The sequence below is a fragment of the Neomonachus schauinslandi genome, chromosome 2 (genome assembly GCF_002201575.2).
Source record: "Neomonachus schauinslandi chromosome 2, ASM220157v2, whole genome shotgun sequence".
In the NCBI taxonomy this organism is placed as follows: domain Eukaryota; kingdom Metazoa; phylum Chordata; class Mammalia; order Carnivora; family Phocidae; genus Neomonachus; species Neomonachus schauinslandi.
The window spans coordinates 60,201,000-60,224,291 of NC_058404.1; the positions used below are offsets into that span (position 1 = coordinate 60,201,000).

A 23,292-nucleotide genomic window follows, 5' to 3' on the forward strand; every position below is an offset into this window, starting at 1 on the left:
GGTTGGGCTCCTGGGATCAGTTCAACAATGATAGGGGCCTGATTCCAGGCTAGTCCAGGTGGGTTGTTTTCAGCCCATACTGAAGGGAAGGTGAGTCTGAACTCCAGCGGGCTGCTCAGTTGGGCCTGGGTACAGAATAGCCCCCATTCTTCTTCTCTCAGTGTGGTAATTGCTAGTACCAGAGACCCTGTCTCCTCTTGCCTTGGGTTCAGTCGGAGGCTTGTGTGTCCAATGGGCTTAAAGGTTATCTGAGCCCTAAGCTTGAAGAGTATGTCTCAGCCCAGGAGAGGGATGGGGCAATCAGGCAGATAGAGGAATTCATTTTGGACCTTGTGGCCCCCAAGTTCGCACTGGCGAGCCTGGCAAAAGGGCTGTTGTATCGCCCATGTCCCGGTGGCCCCGAGGATGGTTGCAGTCCTTTTGCTGAAAGGGGCCACTGGGGAGGTGACAACAGAGTGCTCAGCCCCAGTATCAACCATAAAGGTCACTGGCTGGCCCCCCACCTTCATTCTGATCGTGGGCTCATGGGGGCCAAGGAGGAAAGAGCCCGGTCCCCCTCAGTCTGAGTCCATTCCCGCAAGGCCTATGAGGTCCTCCTCTCGGGGTTCTTCCTTGTAGCGGCTGGGCTTCTGAGCCTTTCCCCGGTTGGCACATTCGTTTTTCCAATGACCTTTCACCTTACAGTAGGCACATTGATCCCTTGCCAAGGGGGTCCTGGGTCTCCCCCCCTCTTGGTGGTCGGGGTCTCCCCACCTTTGTGTTGTCCTTTTCTTTCAGGGTGGCGGCAAGGAGGCTGACTTTCTTTTTCATCTTTTTGTTGGCTTCCCGTTCGGCTGTGACCTCCCTGTTCATGTAGACCTTATTGGCAGTCTCTGTTAGCTGGGTGATATTCATCCTGGTGAAACCCTCTAGTTTCTGAAGTTTTTTTCTGATGTCTGGGTGGCCTGAGCCACGAAGCAGGTGTTTACCATCTGTTGGCTTTCCTGTGCCTTGGGGTCAAATGGAGTGTATATCCTATAGGCTTCACATAGTCTTTCGTAGTAGTCCCTGGGGGACTCCCCTGGTTGTTGAGTTACTGAGGATACCTTAGTCATGTTCATGGGTTTCTTAGCTCCTGCCCGGATTCCCCAGAGGAGGGCCTTCCTGTGCCGGTGGATGTGGGCTTATCCCTCGGTTGTGGTGAAGTTCCATGCTGGGTGCTCTTTGGGTGAGGCCGTATTAGCCCAGGCAGCAGGGTCGATTACTCCCACTGGTCTTCCTGGTACTGCCGTGCACCTTTTATTATTCTCCTCCTTTCCTCTGTGTTAAATAGGGTGCAGAGTAACTGTTGACAGTCTTCCCAGGTTGGCCTCTGGGTCTGGGGGTGCTGGTGGATCCTCGGCCTGGGGGCACCAGTGGATCCTCTGGGCCTGGGGGCGCAGGTGAGACTGAAGGCTGCAGAGTGTCTGGAGCTGAAGGGCCAGTTGTAGATGGTCTTGGAGGTATGTACAGTGGGGGCGGCGTCGGTTCCCACTTGGGATCTCCGGCTAGGATTTGTGGAGATTGGGGCTTTTGCTGATTTTCTTTAGGTCACTTGGATGAGGTGATTAAGACCCTGGCCTGTCCCTGCCTATTGCAAGTGAATCGCACCCAGGGGGGGAAGGTCTAGGCAATTCCTAGCCAGGAGTCAATGTACAAAAACTGGTCAGGGTGTCCTGGTTCTTCTGTTAAGACTCACCATACTCGACGAATCATTGGGACATCCAGTGTCCCTTCTGAAGGCCACGTGACATCAAAGGTGGGCCATTCCAATTCACGTAGGGTTCTCAACTTGCCAGGGTTCATCCTGACTCCATAGTCTCCCAAAAATTCCCATAGTCTCTAGAACCGTAGGTTTTCTCTGTCCTGACCCCATGGTGATGTCCCTGTGTGCGGTGGTGCAGAGACAGACAAAGGTGGGGGTGCCTCCTGAGGTGAGGAGACCAGTCAGATGCCCATCTGGCCATGTCCCAAAGGAGCTTAGGTGAGGCTTAGCCATAGCGGTCTCAGCGTTGTGACTGATGATCTGAAACAATTCCGATGCTGCCATAGACTGCATGCCATTCACCACGGAATTGCAGATGGGCCCACTCAGACTCTGTAGGCTTCTGGGGACCTTAAGGGTGCCCACCCATGGAGTCACAGAATCAGTCTGCTTGAGCAAGCCAGGTCAGAGTGCACATTCACTCACACATTCACTCCAGAAGTTATTACATTCCCTCTCTGGGAATCCCTACTTGTGAGACCTCTAAGGTCTCTGGGAGGTGATCAGGCTCCCTTTCACTCCCACGGGTGGGCCTATCTGGGTCCTGGGGCCCCAGGTCTTACTGTAATCTGACGTCAGGACCAGGTCCTCACCTGCCAAGTCTCCTGGAGTCCAGCGGGAACAGCAGAGCGGGGCTGGCCCGAGGTGACCAGGGTAGGAGGCTGCTGAAAATTAGGCAGGGTGTGCCTTCTGCCTTATGATCTCTCATTCTGTCACTGCCCTGCTGTTGCCCCCAAACTGGTGGCAACAATGGGCCAGCATGGTTGGGTTTCCTGGTCAGGGAACCAAAAGTTACAGAACCTGGACTGGATTGCCCGACGGAAGAACCAAGCGGCACTTGGAGATCTTGAATAGGAGGTTTATTTAATGCTGGTGAGCTCAGAGGAGAGTGATCTCCAAAGGTCTGAGCCCCGAGCACAAACAAAGGGGGTAATTTATACACTTCTACATACTGGGCACTCTTGGTGTGTGCGTGAAGTGGGGCAGGGAGAGGAACCCGGATTGGCCATGCGTGGGAAGCAGAGCAGAGAGAGAAGAACCCAGAAGAACCCCGGGACAGGTGCTGGGACTCCCTCGTTGGCTCAGTCGGCCATTTTAGGACACAGATTTTTCCTTGTCATTGGGAGAACTAACATTGCAGACTGGATTTTCTGGATTGATCCAACGTAATCACAAGGGTCCTTGTAAGTGAAGGAGAGGGGCAGGAGAGTCAGAGAGATGTGATATGAGAGAGATTTGACTGATCCTTGCCTGCTTTGAATGTGGAAGGGCTCAAGGACTGTGAGCAAAGGACTGTGCAGCAGCCTGTAGGTAAGGTAAAATTCATATAACATACAATTAATCATTTTAAAGTATATAGTCCTGTGGGCATTTGGTATGGTAAAAATGTTGTGTGACCACCACTTCTATCTAATTAAAACAAATACAATCAGACAATTAGGTTTTCTTTTTTTTAGTTTTTCTTTTAATTCCAGCTGGTTAACAGGATCAGATGATTGTAACTGTTAAATAGAAATTATTTAGAGTTTCTATTAATAAATCCAAGTCATGCATTTAATTTTGGGGGCTTAAGGGTCAAGCATTAAACCCTTGTGTTTTTCCTCTAAAGTTGGGATTAACAGAACAATTAATGTGGAAGTGATATGGATGAAACTGAATTAGCATGAGTCGCATTCTCAGTCAAATGTGGTTTATAAAACATAGTCCCAAGTGAAACTGCAATTACCTGTCCCCTAAATAAAACAGCAATATCCCCCTCCTTAGATTCTGTCTTCTATGTTACTACATAATACTACATTATGTATTTCCCTACATAATAGGGAAAATACAAAGGTGTATCTTCTTAGTAGGAGGGGGGTCTGAAATAGAGAGAAAGACAAAGAGAAAGGGACAGACAGAAAGACTGGCAGAGGAAGACACAAAGAAGTCTGTGTAGGAAAGGCAGAGCCACATAAGGAGAGAGAAACAAAGACAGATATAGAGACAGACAATCGGAGAAAGAAGTAGGGAGAGATAAAGAAATGAGACACAGTGGGATGCCTGGGTGGCTCCGTCGGTTAAGCTTCTGCCTTTTGCTCAGGTCATGGATCCCAGGGTCCTGGGATCAAGTCCTTCATGTGGCTCCTTGCTCAGCACAGAGCCTGCTTCTCCCTCTGCCTGCCACTCCCCCTGCTTGTGCCTTCCCCACTCTGACAAATAAATAAATAAAATATTAAAAAAAAAAGAAATGAGACACAAACACAGAAAGACAGAGATGGACAGAAATAGAAATAGAGAGGAACATATGGGCAAAAAAGACAGACGGAGTGAGACAGACAAAGAGATTAACAGAAAAAGATAAAGAGAATGAGACAGAAAAAAGAGAGACACAGTACAAAGGAGAGGAGTAAAGAGGAACAACCATGACCAAGAGGCACCAACTGAGCCACCCAGGTGCCCTAATTAATTTCTTATTAGACTTTTTAGGTAAAGAATGTAAAGACTCTGAACTCGTTTCTCATTTGCTGCCTGGGACTGAAAATAGAATGATTGTCTTCCCATTTGTTTGCCTGTCCAATATAACTGATCAAGATTTATTTGATATGAATGTGATAATGATGTATATGAATTTTGGTGTGTAACTTTATTTTATCCTGTTTATTCATTTAAGGGAAATAATTTTTATGTCATTGTAATATTAGCAAAGTGTCTAGTAAAACAAAGCCATCTTACTCTTATTCCAGAATAGTAGTACTTTGTACTGAAGTGGAAAAAAAAATTTTTTTTAAACTACTTGAGTGGGGGCGCCTGGGTGGCTCAGTTGGTTAAGCGACTGCCTTCGGCTTAGGTCATGATCCTGGAGTCCCTGGATCGAGTCCCGCATCGGGCTCCCTGCTCGGCAGGGAGTCTGCTTCGTCCTCTGACCCTATCCCCTCTCAGGTGTTCTCTCTCTCTCATTCTCTCTCTCTCAAATAAATAAAATCTTTAAAAAAAATAAAAAAATAAACTACTTGAGTAGTTTTAGAATAAAAATAACTGATATAGGGACACCTGGGTGGCTCAGTTGGTTAAGCATCTGCCTTCAGCTCAGGTCATGATCCCAGGGTCCTGGGATTGATTCCCATGTCGGGTTCTCTGCTCAGTGGGGAGCCTGCTTCTCCCTCTGCTGCTGCTCCACCAGCTTGTGCTCTCTCTTTCTCTGTCAAATAAATAGATAAAATCTTTAAAAAAAAGGAATTGATATAGATAAAGAAAAGAATGTTAGTTTCTCAATTAATCATCATGTATGAATTATGTCTTACTATGTGAATCACTGTACCGTAAGCCCTTGCCTCTCCAGGTGTGAACCAAAGACCAACAACGTCAGTGTCCCCTGCTAGAAATGATGAATCTTGGAAGCCACCTCAAACCTAGTGAGTCCAAAATACACAACCGTTTGAGAAGCCCTGCTATATGTCTTTTTTTTTTTCCATTTTAAAGAGTTTTATTACACGATGTTAATATTCAGGACACTTCAGAGCACCTTATACTTCTAATCAGATATTTGGTAACTGATTTTAAAGTGTTACTTGAGTATTTTTCTCATACTGGCTTTCAGTCAAAAATACTACTTAGTGATTGTTTAAGAGATGTTAATTTGATTAAACAGTTTATCCTTAATAACCTGAGACATCAATCCATGGATAGCTTCTGTGGTAGTTTTATAGCTGTCTCTTGTAGCTTTGGCAAGTTTGTCTTCTGACTTTCTGTCATGTGTTTCTAAACTCAACATGAAACTCCCTTGTCCCAGCTGGGCTTCTGACTGTTCTAATTTTTCAGACAAATCAAAGACCTGACCAGTGGTATAGTCTGCATTAGTAAGCAAACTAGAGGAACTCAGTATATTCAATCAGTATTTATTCCACAAAAGTTCAAGCAATTTGCTGTCCAATGAGGATTTGAAATATGAGACTTCTTTTTTAAGATTTTTTTTTTTTTTTTTTTTGCGCGAGAGAGAATGAGAGACAGAGAGCACGAGAGGGAGGAGGGTCAGAGGGAGAAGCAGACTCCCCGCTGAGCAGGGAGCCCGATGCGGGACTCGATCCTGACACTCCAGGATCATGACCTGAGCCGAAGGCAGTGGCTGATCCGACTGAGCCACCCAGGCGCCCTGAAATATGAGACTTCTAAGGCATAAGATTATTTGCAATGTACACCAAAGTCTTCTATTTTATTAAGTGGGATAGTCTGGTACTCAGAAGGTCCTTTATCAGGGGGTTTGTAGCCCTTTGGATATGTCCTAAAGGCTTCAAGATTCACTTTTCCTTCAGATATTGTTCTTGTTGGGGCAATTACTACTGCTACGAATGGTGCCTGGATCTGCTGATTGAGCATCTGGGTACTAACATCAATCCCAGAAAGCCAGCAGCCATAGCCAGGATGGCTGTGATACCAGCCAATTGCATTTTCAAGGCGGCCAACCTGTTTAGCATTTTCTATATACGCAGCCATGTGCTCATATGCAGCAGCCTGAGCGTTGACTCGGGGTTCAGTGCCCTCTACAGGCAAAGCAAAACTGTCCATAATGATCATGGTCTCACCATCCACCTTTCCCAGCATTAAGCCCATCACTTCCAAGTTGCCTCCTGATCTGGCATGCATCACCATTTTCAGTAGAGCCAATGCTGAGATTTTGCAGTACTTAAAGTAATGGTGACTCGCTAGGTTCCCGGGTGTGGGCTTCGGACCCTTCCCACCACAGGTGCTAACTCGTACTAGTCTCTCGAGGCAGCCATGACCTGCTATAAGTCTTTTGAGGGCAGTTTGTGTTTGTTTTTTTTTATGATCCTTGCACCTAAAAATGGTGTATGGTACAGAGTAGAAACTCAATAAACATATATAAAATACTTTAATTTTTTAAACTAATGTAAGAACCACTTTGTTTACTGCCCCACGGGATTGGGAACAATGACACAGCCAGCCCTCGCTGGACTCCTGACAGCATATCCATAGCACTCTGATAGGAAATAAATTCTAATGACTACTTATATCATTTGCCCAAATCAGACAATTACATCCCGAAAAACAGTTTAAGAAAAAATAGGGGTGTATGGAAAGGGGAAGAACAAGCACTATTACTGTTATGTGTATCTGATACCAATATAAGTTTGTGGGCTCACAAATATTTTTCAAGAAAAATGGATTAAAAATGCAGTATATTTCTGAGGCTATAAAAATAACTATGTAGCTTCAAATTTTGAATAAATTAGAGACATATTTTCTCTGATTTCAAAAATAGTTTTAGTATTTTAAGTACTGGCATTTTTACTGATTTTATTTGGTCATTTAAAGTTTGGAGCATCTTAATATACTGAACATTTGACAATATTTCATTAAAATGTATTGGCTTATTGCTTTAGTTTGCTACATGTAAGCAAAGAAAAATGCTAACCAAGCTAAAATTTCTGCATATCCACAGGCCATATTACAAACAGTTGATGTGAATGTAAACAATGTGTCCACTGAATGCTTACATACTGGACTTCTACAAACATGGTTCCCTGTTAGCACTGATTGAGGTTAATTTTTATGACCTTTTCTATTTTAACATTCTTTATAGACATATTTGCTTAATGTTTAATGTGGTGTGACATTATGACATGAGAATAATTTTAAGATGCAATAATTTTAGAGGTCATTAAGATCCAAATTATTTTATACTATTTTTAAAATACGATTTACCATTGTTATTATTGTGGTGAAGTTTACATAACATTAAATAAAATAAACCACTCTGAAGAGTATTATTTAACAACATTTGGTACCTTCATAGTTGTGCAACAATTTATCTAGTTACTAAACATTTTCATTAACCCAAAGGGAAATTTTGTGCCCATTAAGTGGTAACTCCCATTCTCTCATTCATTCCTTCATTCCCGCAACCTCTGGCAACTACCAATCTGTTCTCTGTCTGTATGGATTGACTTACTCTGGATATTTAATATGAATGGAATCACACAATATAGGTAACCTTTTGTGTCTGACTTCTTTCACTATAATATTTCAAGGTTCATACCTGTTATAGCATTAACAGTACTGCACTTCTTTTTATACCTGAATACTATTCTTTTGTATGTTATATATGATTTGCTTACCTAGTTGATGGATATTTGGGTTGTTTCAATTTTGGGTTATAGTGAATAGTACTTCTATGAACATACATGTACATATATTTATTTGAGTACCTGCTTTCAATTCCTTGGGTATATGCCTAGGACTAGAATGGCTGGGTCATATGGTAACCATATGTTTAACTTTTTGAGAAATCTCACCACATCTGTAATTTTCCTTTTTTAAAAAAAAAATTATAGCCATTCTAGGCGGTATGAAGTGATATATATCTCATTGTGGTTTTGGTTTGCATTTATCTAAAAACTAATGATGTTGAGCACCTTTTCATGTTATGACACAATGTATATATGCTCTTTGGAAAAGTGCCTACTGAAGTCCTTTACCCAATTCTAATTATGTTGTTCTTTTTGTTCTTGATTTGTAGATATTCTTTGTATATTTTAAATATAAACACTTACCAGATACATGATTTGCAAATATTTTCTCCTATAAGGTATCTTTTCCTTTTCTTGATAATGTTCTTTGGTACACAAAAGTTTTTAATTTTGATGAAGCCCAGTCTATTTTTTCTTTTGTTGTTCATGCTTTTGGTGTTATATCTAAGAATTCATTTACAAATCCAAATTAATGAAGATTTATCCCTACGTTTTCTTTCCTTTTTTTTAAGATTTATTTATTTTGAGAGAAAGAGAGAAAGAGAGGGATAGTGGGGGGGAAGCGGCAGGTGGGGGAAGAGACAGAGAGAGAGAATCTCAAGCAGATTCCCTGCAGAGTACAAAGCCTGAAACAGGGCTCAATCTCACGACCCTGAGATCATGACCTGAGCTGAAATCAAGAGTTGGACCCTTAACCAACTGAGCCACCCAGACACCCCTCTACCTATGTTTTCTTATAGGAATGTTAAGGTTTAGCTGTCGAATCCATTTGAATAAGTTTTGATATATATCACTGATACATTTTGAATAAATTTTGGTGTATATATATATATATGGCTTTTTAAAAAAAATTTATTTATTTATTTGACAGAGAGAGAGAGTTAGCAAGAGCAGGAACACAAGCAGGGGGAGTGGGAGAGGGAGAAGCAGGCTTCCTGCTGAGCAGGGAGCCCAATGCAGGGCTCGATCCCAGGACCCTGGGATCATGACCTGAGCCGAAGGCAGACACTTAACAACTGAGCCACCCAGGCACCCCTATATATGGCTTTTAAACCAGGGAAGTGTCTCTTACAAATTTGTTCTTTGTATTCAATATTGTTTTGGGTATTCATTGTCCTTTGCGGTTCCATTTAATTCAAGGATTGTCTTTTCTACCTCTACAAAAGGGGCTATGGGAATTCTGATAGGGATTGCAATGAATCTATAGATCACTTTGGGTAGAATTGTCATTTTATCAATATTAACTCTCACAATTCATAAACAAAATGTGTACTTCCATTTTTTAACTCTTCAGTCTTTATTTAGCCTTGGATAAATTTAAGTATTTTTTTTTGATGCTATTGTAATGGGATTTTTTTCTTTAATATACTTTTCAGGAAATATCTTGCTTGTGTATAGAAACACAACTGATTTTTGAGTGTTATTATTGAACTCTACAACTATAAAATTTATTAGCTCTAATGCTTATTTTGTGGATTCTTCAGGGTTTTCTATATAAGGGATCATGTCATCTGTAAGATGTTTAGCTTTCTCCTTTCCAATTTGGATGCCTTTTTTTTATTCTTCTTACCTAATTGCTCTGGCTAGTACTACCTGTAAAATATTGAATAGCAATGGTGAAAGTAGACATTCTTGTTTTGTTGCTGATTTTAGGAAAAAGCTTTCAGTCTTTTATCACTATGTTAGCTGTGAGTTCTTCATAAATGTTCTTTCTTGTGTTGAGGAAGTCCTCTTATTTTCCTAGTATGCTGAGTGTTTTTATCGTGAAAAAGACTTTTTTTCCAATGTTATCCTGTATTAACTCAGGTGATCATGTAGCTTTTTTTTTTTCACCTTCATTTATTATGTAGTATATTACATTGATTGATTGTCTTATGTTGAATCACTCATGCATTCTTGGATAAATCCCACTGAGTTATAGTGTATAATCTTTTAAACATGCTGTTGGACTCTTTGCTGGTATTTTGTTGAGGATTTTGCATCTATATTTATAAGGGATATTGGTGTGTACTTTTCTTGTGATGTTTCAGTCTGAATTTAGTATCAGGCAATACAGGGCTCATAGAATAATGAGTTAGGACATATTTATTCCTCTTCTGTTTTTTGGAAGAATTTGAAAAAGATTGGTACTAATTCTTCTTTAAATGTTTAGTAGAATTTGCCAGTGAAGCCAGCTGGTCTGGATTTTTCTCTGATAACTGATTCAATTTCTTTACTTATTATAAGTTTTATTAGATTTTCTATTTCGAGTTGGCTTTGATAATTTATGTATTTCTAGGAATTTGTCCATTTATCCTGGATTATATAATTTTTTTGGTGTACTGTTAGTTTTTCATAGTACTCCGTATAATCCTTTGTATTCCTGCAGTATCAGCAGTAATGTCCCCATGTTCATTTCTGATTTTATTTATTTACATCTCTTTTATTTTCTCTGTCAATCTAGCTATGTTTGTCAATTTTGTTGATTTTTTTCTGAGATCCAAATTTTGTTTTATTGAGCTCTCTATTGTTTTCCTGTTCTCTGTTTTATCACCAACTAATCTTTTTTATGTCCTTCTTTCTGCTAGCTTAGATTTTAGATTACTCTCCTTTTTCTAGTTTTTTAGGGTATAAAATTAGGTTGTTGAGATCTTTCATCCTTTTCAATGAAAAAGGCATTAACTGGTATAAATTTCCTCTGAGCACTGTTTTCTCTGTGTCCCATAAGTTTTGGTATGTTGTGCTTTAATGTCATTTATTTCTGAGTGTTTTCTAATTTTCCTGGGATTTTTTCTTTGACCCATTGTTTGTGTGCTGTTTAATTTCCATATATTTGTCAATTCTCCAATGCCCCTTCTGTTAATGATTTTTAGCTTCACTCCTTTATGGCCTGAAAAGATACTTTCTATGACTTAAGTATTTTTAAATATATTGAAACTTATTTTGTGGGCTAACATATGGTGTCTTCTGGATAATGTTTGTACATGTTCTGCTGTTGTTGGGTATGTTGTCCATTGGGTCTAGTTGGTTACGGTGTTGTTTAAGTTAGTTATTTCCTTACTGATCTTCTATCTAAACATTCTATCTATTATTGGAAGTGGGGTATTGAAGTCTTTATTATTTTAGAACTGTCAGTTTCTTCCTTCCATTCTGTTAATGTTTACTTCATATATTTGAGGTTTCTTTTTTGGGGGGTTTATATATTTTTAATTGTTATGTCTTCTAGCTGAATTAAACCTTTTATCAATATATAATGTCTTTTTAAAATCTCTTGTAACAGTTTTTTTAAAGATTTATTTATTTATTCCAGAGAGAGAGAGAGTGGGACGGGGGCAAAAAACAGAGGGAGAGGAACAGAGAGAGTCCCAAACAGACTCCCTGCTGAGTGTAGAGCCCAACGTGGGGCTTGATCTCACAATCCTGAGATCATAACCTGAGCCAAAATCAAGAATTGGACGCTTAACTGACTGAGCCACCTAGGCACCTCCTCTTGTAACAGTTTTTGACTTAAAATCTATTTTGTCTGATACTAGTGTAAGCTACTCAGTTCTCTTTTATTTGCTATTCGTATGGAATATGTTTTTCCATCGTTTCACTTTTAACATCGTTGTGTCTTTGGATCTGAAGTGAGTCTCTTACAGTCAGTATATAGTTAAATCATGTTTTTTTTTAAATCCATTCTGCAATCTTTATCTTTTGATCTATTTACATTTAATCTATTTTATATATAAAATAATTACTGATAATGAAGAACTTACTTTTGTTGTTTTAATATTTGCTTTTTATAAGTTTTATGCCTTTGTCTTGTTTGTTTCTCAGGGATAGTTTCCAGTAATTTCATCTGTTAATGAGTATACTTCTATGTTTTTTCATGCTTCATACATATTTTTGAGAATTGTATGTTTTGAATATTATGATGCAGTAATTCTAGAATTTTTTTTTCTTCTTAACATTTGTTTTTATTTCTAGCTGTTCACTGTAGCTATAGTTTAGTGACTTTTCTTTTTTTTTTTATTCTTATGTTAATCCCCATACATTACATCATTAGTTTTAGATGAAGTGTTCCACGATTCATTGTTTGTGCATAACACCCAGTGCTCCATGCAGAATGTGCCCTCCTCAATACCCACCACCAGGCTAACCCATCCTCCCACCCCCCTCCCCTCTAGAACCCTGTTTGTTTTTCAGAGTCCATCATCTCTCATGGTTTGTCTATCCCTCCGATTTCCCCCGCTTCATTCTTCCCCTCCCGCTACCTTCTTCTTCTTCTTTTTTTTTTTCTTAACATATATTGCATTATTTGTTTCAGAGGTACAGATCTGAGATTCAACAGTCTTGCACAATTCACAGCGCTTACCAGAGCACATACCCTCCCCAGTGTCTATCACCCAGTCACCCCATCCTTCCCACCCCACCCCCCACTCCAGCAACCCTCAGTTTGTTTCCTGAGATTAAGAATTCCTCATATCAGTGAGGTCATATGATACATGTCTTTCTCTGTTTGACTTATTTCACTCAACATAATACCCTCCAGTTCCATCCACGTCGTTGCAAATGGCAAGATCTCATTCCTTTTGATGGCTGCATAATATTCCATTGTATATATATACCACATCTTCTTTATCTATTCATCTGTTGATAGACATCTTGGCTCTTTCCACAGTTTGGCTATTGTGGACATTGCTGCTATAAACATTGGGGTGCACATACCCCTTCGGATCCTTACTTTTGTATCTTTGGGGTAAATACCCAGTAGTGCAATTGCTGGATCATAAGGTAGCTCTATTTTCAACTTTTTGAGGAACCTCCATACTGTTTTCCAGAGTGGCTGCACCAGCTTGCATTCCCACCAACAGTGTAGGAGGGTTCCCCTTTCTCCGCATCCCTGCCAACATCTGTCGTTTCCTGACTTGTTAATTTTAGCCATTCTGACTGGTGTGAGGTGGTATCTCATGGAGGTTTTGATTTGGATTTCCCTGATGCCAAGCGATATTGAGCACTTTTTCATGTGTCTGTTGGCCATTTGGATGTCTTCTTTGGAAAAATGTCTGTTCATGTCTTCTGCCCATTTCTTGATTGGATTCTTTGTTCTTTGGGTGTTGAGTTTGATGAGTTCTTTATAGATTTTGGATACTAGCCCTTTATCTGATATGTCATTTGCAAATACCTTCTCCCATTCTGTCGGTTGTCTTTTGGTTTTGTTGACTGTTTCCTTTGCTTTGCAAAAGCTTTTTATCTTGATGAAGTCCCAATAGTTCATTTTTGCCCTTGCTTCCCTTGCCTTTGGCGATGTTTCTAGGAAGAAGCTGCTGCGGCTGAGGTCAAAGAGGTTGCTGCCTGTGTTCTCCTTTAGGATTTTGATGGACTCCTGTCTCACATTGAGGTCTTTCAACCATTTGGAGTCTATTTTTGTGTGTGGTGTAAGGAAATGGTCCAGTTTCATTCTTCTGCATGTGGCTATCCAATTTTCCCAACACCATTTGTTGAAGAGACTGTCTTTGTTCCATTGGACATTCTTTCCTGCTTTGTCAAAGATGAGTTGACCATAGAGTTGAGGGTCCATTTCTGGGCTCTCTATTCTGTTCCATTGATCTATGTGTCTGTTTTTGTGCCAGTACCATGCTGTCTTAATGATGACAGCTTTGTAATAGAGCTGGAAGTCCGGAATTGTGATGCCGCCGGCTTTGCTTTTCTTTTTCAACATTCCTCTGGCTATGCGGGGTCTTTTCTGGTTCCATACAAATTTTAGGATTATTTGTTCCATTTCTTTGAAAAAAGTGGATGGTATTTTGATGGGGATTGCATTGAATGTGTAGATTGCTCTAGGTAGCATTGACATCTTCACAATATTTGTTCTTCCAATCCATGAGCATGGAACGTTTTTCCATTTCTTTGTGTCTTCCTCAATTTCTTTCATGAGTATTTTATAGTTTTCTGAGTACAGATCCTTTGCTTCTTTGGTTAAATTTATTCCTAGGTATCTTATGGTTTTGGGTGCAATTGTAAACGGGATCGACTCCTTAATTTCTCTTTCTTCTGTCTTACTGTTGGTGTATAGGAATGCCACTGACTTCTGTGCATTGATTTTATATCCTGCCACTTTACTGAATTCCTGTATGAGTTCTAGCAGTTTTGGGGTGGAGTCTTTGGGGTTTTCCACATAAAGTATCATATCATCTGCAAAGAGTGAGAGTTTGACTTCTTCCTTGCCAATTTGGATGCCTTTGATTTCTTTTTGTTGTCTGATTGCTGTGGCTAGGACTTCCAATACTATGTTGAATAGCAGTGGTGATAGTGGACATCCCTGCCGCGTTCCTGACCTTAGGGGGAAAGCTCTCAGTTTTTCCCCATTGAGAATGATATTTGCTGTAGGTTTTTCATAGATGGCTTTTATGATATTGAGGTATGCATGCTCGATCCCTATACTCTGAAGAGTTTTGATCAAGAAAGGATGCTGTACTTTGTCAAATGCTTTTTCTGCATCTATTGAGAGGATCATATGATTCTTGTTCTTTCTTTTGTTAATGTATTGTATCACATTGATTGATTTGCAGATGTTGAACCAACCTTGCAGCCCAGGGATAAATCCCACTTGGTCATGGTGAATAATTCTTTTAATGTACTGTTGGATCCTATTGGCTAGTATTTTGGTGAGAATTTTTGCATCCATGTTCATCAGGGATATTGGTCTGTAATTCTCCTTTTTGATGGGGTCTTTGTCTGGTTTTGGGATCAAGGTAATGCTGGCCTCATAAAATGAGTTTGGAAGTTTTCCTTCCATTTCTATTATTTGGAACAGTTTCAGAAGAATAGGTATTAATTCTTCTTGAAATGTTTGGTAGAATTCCCCTGGGAAGCGATCTGGCCCTGGGCTTTTGTTTTTTGGGAGATTTTTGATGACTGCTTCAATTTCCTTAGTGGTTATAGGTCTGTTCAGGTTTTCTCTTTCTTTCTGGTTCAGTTTTGGTAGTTGGTGCATCTCTAGGAATGCATCCATTTCTTCCAGGTTATTTAATTTGCTGGCATAGAGTTGCTCATAATATGTTCTTAGAATTGTTTGTATTTCTTTGGTGTTGGTTGTGATCTCTCCTCTTTCATTCATGATTTTGTCGATTTGGGTCATTTCTCTTTTCTTTTTGATAAGTCTGGCCAGGGGTTTATCAATCTTGTTAATTCTTTTAAAGAACCAGCTCCTAGTTTCGTTGATCTGTTCTACTGTTCTTTTAGTTTCTATTTCATTGATTTCTGCTCAGATCTTTATTATTTCTCTTCTCCTGCTGGGTTTAGGCTTTATTTGCTGTTCTTTCTCCAGCTCCTTTAGGTGTAGGGTTAGGTTGTATACTTGAGACCTTTCTTGCTTCTTGAGAAAGGCTTGTGTTGCTATATACTTTCCTCTTAGGACTGCCTTTGCTGCATCCCAAAGATTTTGAATAGTTGTGTTTTCATTTTCATTGGTTTCCATGTATTTTTTTAATTCTTCTTTAATTTCCTCGTTGACCCATTCGTTCTTCAGTAGGATGCTCTTTAGCCTCCATGTATTTGAGTTCTTTCTGACTTTTGTCTTGTGATTGAGCTCTAGTTTCAAAGCATTGTGGTCTGAAAATAGGCAGGGAATGATTCCAATCTTTTGGTACCGGTTGAGACCTGATTTATGACCTAGGATGTGACCTATTCTGGAGAATGTTCCATGGGCACTAGAGAAGAATGTGTATTCCGTTGCTTTGGGGTGGAATGTTCTGAATATGTCTGTGAAGTCCATTTGGTCCAGTGTGTCATTTAAAGTCTTTATTTCCTTGTTGATCTTTTGCTTAGACGATCTGTCCATTTCAGTGAGGGGGGTGTTAAAGTCCCCCACTATTATTGTATTGTTGTCGATGTGTTTCTTTGCTTTTGTTATTAATTGGCTTATATAATTGGCTGCTCCCATGTTAGGGGCATAGATATTTACAATTGTTAGATCTTCTTGTTGGATAGATCCTTTAAGTATGATATAGTGTCCTTCCTCATCTCTTATTACAGTCTTTGGTTTAAAATCTAATTTGTCTGATATAAGGATTGCCACCCCGCCTTTCTTTTGGTGTCCATTAGCATGGTAAATGGTTTTCCACCCCCTCACTTTCAATCTGGGGCTGTCTTTGGGTTGAAAATGAGTCTCTTGCAGACAGCATATCGATGGGTCTTGTTTTTTAATACAGTCTGATAGCCTGTGTCTTTTGATTGGGGCATTGAGCCATTTACATTCAGGGTAACTATTGAAAGATAGGAATTTAGTGCCATTGTATTGCCTGTAAGGTGACTGTTACCATATATTGTCTGTGTTCCTTTCTGGTCTATGTTGCTTTTAGGCTCTCTCTTTGCTTAGAGGACCCCTTTCAAGATTTCCTGTAGGGCTGGTTTTGTGTTTGCAAATTCCTTTAGTTTTTGTTTGTCCTGGAAGCTTTTTATCTCCCCTTCAATTTTCAATGACAGCCTAGCTGGATATAGTATTCTTGGCTGCATATTTTTCTCACTTAGTGCTCTGAATATATCTTGCCAGTCCTTTCTGGCCTGCCAGGTCTCTGTGGATAGGTCTGTTGCCAGTCTAATGTTTCTACCCTTGTAGGTTACATATCTCTTCTCCCGAGGTGCTTTCAGGATTTTCTCTTTGTCTATGAGACTCGTAAGTTTTTTCTATTAGATGTCGGGGTGTTGACCTATTTTTATTGATTTTGAGAGGGGTTCTCTGTGCTTCTTCGATTTTCATGCCTGTTTCCTTCCCCAAATTAGGGAAGTTCTCTGCTATAATTTGCTCCATTATACCTTCTGCCCCTCTCTCTCTTTCTTCTTCTTCTGTGATCCCAATTATTCTAATGTTGTTTCGTCTTATGGTATCGCTTATCTCTCGAATTCTGCCCTCGTGATCCAGTAGTTGTTTATCTCTCTTTTTCTCAGCTTCTTTATTTTCCATCATTTCATCTTCTATATTACTGATTCTCTCTTCTGCCTCATTTATTCTAGCAGTTAGTGCCCCCATTTTTGATTGCACCTCATTAATAGCCTTTTTGATTTCTACTTGGTTGGATTTTAGTTCTTTTACTTCTCCAGAAAGGGTTTCTCTAATAACTTCCATATTTTTTTCAAGCCCAGCTAGTATCTTTAAAGTGATGATTCTGAACTCTAGATCTGACATTGTACTAATGTCCGTATTGAGTAGGTCCCTGGCAGTCGGTACTACCTCTTGTTCTTTTTGTTGAGGTGATTTTTTCCGTCTTGTCATTTTGTGCAGAGGAGAATAGATTAATGAGAGAACAAAATGCTAGCAGAGTAACAACGTCCCCAGAAAATATACTCTAAACAAATCAGAAAAAACCTGAAGCAGTGGGAAAAGAAAGGGAAAGAGAGAAAAAAGAAAAAGAAAAAAAAGAAAAAGATAAAGATAAAAACAAAAACAAACAAAACAAAACAACAACAACAAAAAAAACCAGAATGTGATCAAATATGATCAGGCTGGTATATAGATCAGTGCCACACACTAGATTTGGGGTGTATTTTGGTCTTTTAGAAGAAAGTGCCTCCCAAAATTTTAAAGAAAGAAAAACTTATATATGTACAAAAATAAGGGTTGATATGATGAAGGGATGGAATATGACTGTAAAGATGGAAATTATAAAAAATTTTATAAAAGGAATTGATAAGAAGTTGTTTGAAAAAAGAAAGAAGAGGATTTAAAAAAAGAAAAAAAAAGGGAGAGTATGTGATCAGGCAGGGGAATAGAAAACACCATATACTAGAGATTTAGGGTATATTTTGATCTGTTAGAAGAAACTATCTCAAAATTTTAAAGAGAGAACAACTTATATATATAAGCCAAAAATACGGGTAACTACTATGAAGGGATAGAATATGACTCTAAAAATGAAAAATAAAAATTTTTTTTTTTTTTAAAAGGGATTGATAAGATGTTGGTTGAAAAAGGGAAAAAGAAAAATTCAAAAAGAAAAAAAAAGAAAAAAAGACAGTAAAAAAAAATTAACTTTGAAAGACTACAGAATCATGGTAAAAAAGCCATGAATTCTATGTGCAGTAGTCCCCTAGAGCTGGAGTTCTGCTGTTCTCATTGATGGGTAAACTTGGTCTTGGCTGGCTGTTCTCGCTGATCTTCTGGGGAGGGGCCTGTTGCCGTGGTTTCCAAATGTCTTTGCCGGAGGCAGAATTGCCCCGCCCTTGCCCCCTCCCAGCTAAGTAATCTGCTCAGGTTTGCTCTCAGGAGCTTTTGTTCCCTGCGAGCTTTCTGTACAGCTTTGGAGGCGGAGAGTGAAAATGGTGGCCTCCCAATCTCCGCCCCAGAGGAGCTGAGAACTCGGGGCCCCACTCCTCAGTGCGCCCCCAGAGAAAAGCCGTCAGTCACTCCCGTCTCCCCGGTCTCCAGCCGCACTCCGTGCTCACCCGGCCTGTGACCGCGCGTTTCTATCTCTGGCATCCAACCCCGGGTGGAGTCTCCAAACCCAGCAGATCCCTGCGGCGCGCTCCCGCGCGGCTCCTCTCGGGGGAAGAAGGTGAGTCTCCCCGGATCTGCCGCTTGTTGGGTCCCTGCTGGAAGAGCAGTGGCCCGACTGTGCCGCGGATCACGGTTTCTGGCAACCCCGAGCTGAGAGCCCATGCCTGGGCTCCGCCTCTGCAGCCGGCTTCCCTGCTCCGATACCTGGGAGCTCTGCCGCACTCAGGCACCCCTGGTCTTTCTGTGACCCCGTGGGTCCTGAGACCACACTGTCCCGGGGGGTTCCACCCCCCGCTTAGCCACCAGAGTGACGTCCCTCAGTGGAGCAGACTTTTAAAAGTTCCGATTTTGTGCTCCACGGCTCTATCACTTGCCAGAAGCGGCCGACGGAGGCCCCTCCCCCGCCGTCTATCCTCCCGAATATCGCCTCGGATTCACTTCTCCGCACGTCCTACCTTCCAGAAAGTGGTCGCTTTTCTGATGAGAGAGTTGTTGCTCTTCTTTTCTTCGATCTCCTGTTGAGTTTGTAGGTGTTCAGAATGGTTTGATCCCTATCCAGCTGAATTCCTGAGAGGAGACGAAATCCAGGTCTCCTACTCCTCCGCCATCTTGCTCCGCCCCCCAGTTTAGTGACTTTTCTAAACAATTTTTTAATGTCTATATTCTTCATCATGTGTGGTCTCTGAAGTCCTTGTTTCTTTAGCTTGTATTCTGCCACTGTTTTGACAGATTTCTTTGAACACAGGAATGAACAAGAATGAGAGAAGAAGAGGGGGAGAAGGAGGAATTAAGAAAAATATTTCTCCCACATTTTGTAGCTTGGCTTTGTGCTGGGATACCCTTTCAATATTTAGATGATTTACAATTCTGCCTTGCCCTTCACTTTCTGCTCGGACTCATCCTAGAAACCAGTCATTTGAAAGCTTAGGATCTTCTCAAGTGTTTTTAGCCATGTGTCCTGCCTTAGGCATGTGCATGGCTTTCTAAATCCCCTTATGTATGGGGAATGTATAGATTTCCCAAATTTTCTTCACAGGTTTTCATTACTTAATTACTTAATTACTGCTTCAACTGTAATCTTTTGCCCTAGACAGCTGCAAGTGGTTCATTTATCTTATGATTTTTCCTCCTTGAGTTCTGAGTTGGACAAAACAAAGACAAGTGCCTCAACTTGGTCCTTTAAGGAGCTCCCAGACAGAACAGACAGATAAAAACATATTCTTTGTTAATAAGCCAGATCTGCTCTTTCTAGAACAAGGAACCAGAGGTCCACCTTATTATTCCATTGTTTCATTATTCCATTTAGTGATTATTTTTGATGCTTCTGTGGAGGGATGGGCCCTTACAGCAACCTACTCTGCCATTTTCAGCAACATCACATATTTGGCACTGTTGTTAACATATGTGAAATGTTTAACTTTGGTGATAATAATATGCTATTATATAAGAACACTAAAAGTCATATTTTCTTAGCTAAATTATTAGCCTTTTTACAAATTTAACCTATTTAGGGCTAAACTGAGCATAGTAAAATACTGAATACAATGGACATAAACACCTCTCTGCAGCCTTTCCATATCTGATTTTTTTTGTCTCTGGAATGGCCAGCAATTCATTGGTAATTTACTTTCCTTTACTGTAGATTGGTAACACACCAAAAGCAAATTTATTCCTTTAACTGTTTTTTTTTTCCCTATAGGTTAAATATGGGAGATGTTTTTTAATTTAATCAGAGATATTTCACTTGTTATTCAATCCATCAGGTATAGTAAACATTTGAAGATGATATAAACAGCTAAATAACATTAAACACAAATAACAATGATAATAATTTAGACACTTAATTTTTTACAGGACTTCACTAAGTGAATTATGTAATGGTGAAGATGATAATGTTGTATTGACATTTAAACAACTAAGTGAAGCATTCAAGAAAAAACTTTGGAAAAAAAGACATTGACAATGTTGATCTTTACCCAAGCACTGTGATCCTGAAAAATAGAGATGATCAAGAAATTTTTCCACCCATTTGTGTTTCAGAAAATGGCTTATAACATAGAACCATTCTTTCTTATATGACTCAGGTAAGACTTGCAGATGACCCCCTGTTACCAATAGCAGTCCTCAACACACCTTTCAAATTCCTGTTCTTTGCCTCATAAATGATTAGTTGAACTGTTTTCCCCTACTGACCAATCTGGACAAAATGCATGCTAACTTGACTAAACTTTATTCAGGTTTCTTCCTTCACCACAGGTCCCTGGACTTTAATCCACCCTTTTTCCTCCTGCTGAAACTAACTAGAGGAATTTCCAGATCAGCTGTCCCAGATCAACTGTCCAATCTCAGATCAATGGCTGGCAATGTTAACCAAGACATTCCCAGAAGAATTGTCCAATCATACCACAAATTCATCCCATTCCCCCACACCTGATTCTTCCTAGCCTTGTTTATTCATCCCTATAAATTAAAAATCCTTTTCTGGCTGACCCTTGAGATCCTGTAAACCCACATTCAGAACATTCTCTTTGTTGCAGTAGTCCTTCTTTACCTATTGCAGCCCCTATCCCCACTTATTGCAATAGACTTTTTGAATAAAATCCCTTCTTATATAAGTCCAGATTTGTTTTTGATTTGACAACAGCATGCCTTACCAAAGAAATAAAAGGTATTACCTAGCAAAAGTATAAATTTCACAATTTATTGAACTATTTACACAAAAATGTCCTAGCAAGGAAAATTTTTATTTAAATACCTAAATTCTCAGTAGGAATTCTAATATTTTTCTTGTATTAAAACTCTTATCTTAAAAAAATTATCTGGAAGAATAGCTATGCTAAATATCTCAAATAATTACTACCTTTGACTGAAATGTTAAAGATTTTTTTAAAGATAAAAATTAAAGTCAATTAAAAATGATACGACATCATACATCATAGCAGTAAGTTGAAATCTTGAAAGTGATTTGAGAAGTCTAATTATTCTTAAATGTTTCATGTTGTGTCCAATCACTGTGTTCTAAATGTCCTGAATCATTTCACCTGTAAGAAAACAGGTTCTGAATACAGTTTTCACTTCTCCTGAGACTGGTGAAGACAGATCTACAGGGACTGGGCTACAGGCTATTTAAAAAAAAAACAAAAAACATTCCAAGTGGAACAGAGCACTCCTCTCAACTTCACCAGGTCATCTAGATTTATTGCATGTGTCCTCATTTTCCTAGCTTGACTTCATTAACTGCTGCTTCCTGTGATCTTGGGTTTTGTGTTTTCCCTTGCATATATTGGGAGCCCTCTGTTGTGGACTCACCCATCTCTGTGTCTGCCTTTATTCTTGGCTAGTTTGTGGCATCAATCTAGATTCTCTCCCAAATCTGACCTCAGCATTTTTCCTTTGCTCTTCCTAATTTACTGAATCTCCAGGCCAGGCTTTCTGGATGGTACAAAGCACATAATAACTTCCAAATGGCTTTGATGCTGATGTTAAGAAGGGAAGACAAAAACAATGAGCAATGACTTTTCTGACACTGCATGGACAAATATTGGGTTGGTTAGGCACTCACATTAAAAAAAAATAGCTAGGGATAAACTGCCTTTACCAGAATGGTTGTCAAATACACACAGCCCCACCTCAAACACATGTCTGCACTCACACACAGATCCATACACCCATTTTTACATCCAGGTCTCTTACATATCGAAGCCTGACAAGCATCTATATGGCTGCACTTTGCTGTTTTATATCTTCATTTTCTCTTAAATAAAGGCAGCTTTAGATGTTCACTTTAGCTTTATTGCATTTGTACAAAAATCTTGAAAATTTCTCTAAGGGGGTTGGTCACACACCATGTTTTCCTCTTCCCAAGCATGCTAAGGACAGCTGTAAGCAGATTTTCTTGTTGTAGGGAATTGACAATTCACATTTAAATAAAATATATTTCAATGAAATTGTTTTTATTATTCCATTGTTTCATTATTCCATTTGGTAAATTGCTGATTTGAATGATAAGTACAAATCCAGTCTCACATACTTTTATCAATAGATTTTTTTTTGGCTTAGAATGATTTTAAAGATAGAAGAGAAAATATGATTCTGTCATTTTGCTATAATGCATCTAACAAGGCAAACGTATCACAAACTCTGTATTTTGACATGTCTGTAAATAGGAGTGCTGTGTCCTCCACATCCTTCTTTTGACTTAGTAGTCTTCAGCATCCCCAGCACAGATGGCAAGCAGAGCTTTCTCATAATGCCCTGAAGCAAAATTCTGAAACAAACAAACAATGTATTTGAAATAAAATGTCATAGTATTTCTAAAAAGAAGCCTGATTCCTCTGAATTATATTGAGAAAGATCCATGGGCCATTAGCGTTTCCGAAATTGTTGACTCTTTTCATCTAAGATTTAATATGTTCTGAGAACTATTCCCAGGGGAAGTTATTGAAAAATAATACCATGGTTATAGTCAATAGAATAGGGTTTATATAAAGTTGATTGAACCCTAATGTGTATTTATGAGAAGAATAACTCACAGTAGAATTAAATCTCCTCCACTTTAAAAGCAGTGTCTTAATATTATTGTTATAAATCAGTTGAGTTTATTGTTATAAATCTGGAGGGCAAATTGACAATATGCCTCCAAAGATTTAAAAATGTTTATACTTCCTAGTGCAGTAATTCTACTTCAAGAAATATATCCTAAGGAGATAATGATCAATTATTGAAGAGCACAAAAATTTACACTCAAAAATATAGACACCATTATATATAATAGTGAAAAAGTAAAAAGCAGTATTTAATAATGTGGG

General features: G+C 39.4%; 1 protein-coding gene and 1 pseudogene across 1 annotated transcript in view; both read right to left on the bottom strand.

The window, feature by feature from the left end:
* Positions 1–5,384: 5,384 nt before the first annotated feature.
* On the bottom strand, positions 5,385–7,296 carry LOC110588409 (annotated as a pseudogene).
* A 15,386-nt stretch (positions 7,297–22,682) lies between these two features.
* The window catches only part of ANXA10 (annexin A10), an 89,773-nt gene continuing 89,163 nt past the window's right edge, over positions 22,683–23,292 (bottom strand). Inside the window, exon 12 of the mRNA XM_021698745.1 lies at positions 22,683–22,751. Coding sequence (XP_021554420.1) covers positions 22,683–22,751 — 69 coding nt within the window. The remainder of the gene's footprint in view (positions 22,752–23,292) is intronic.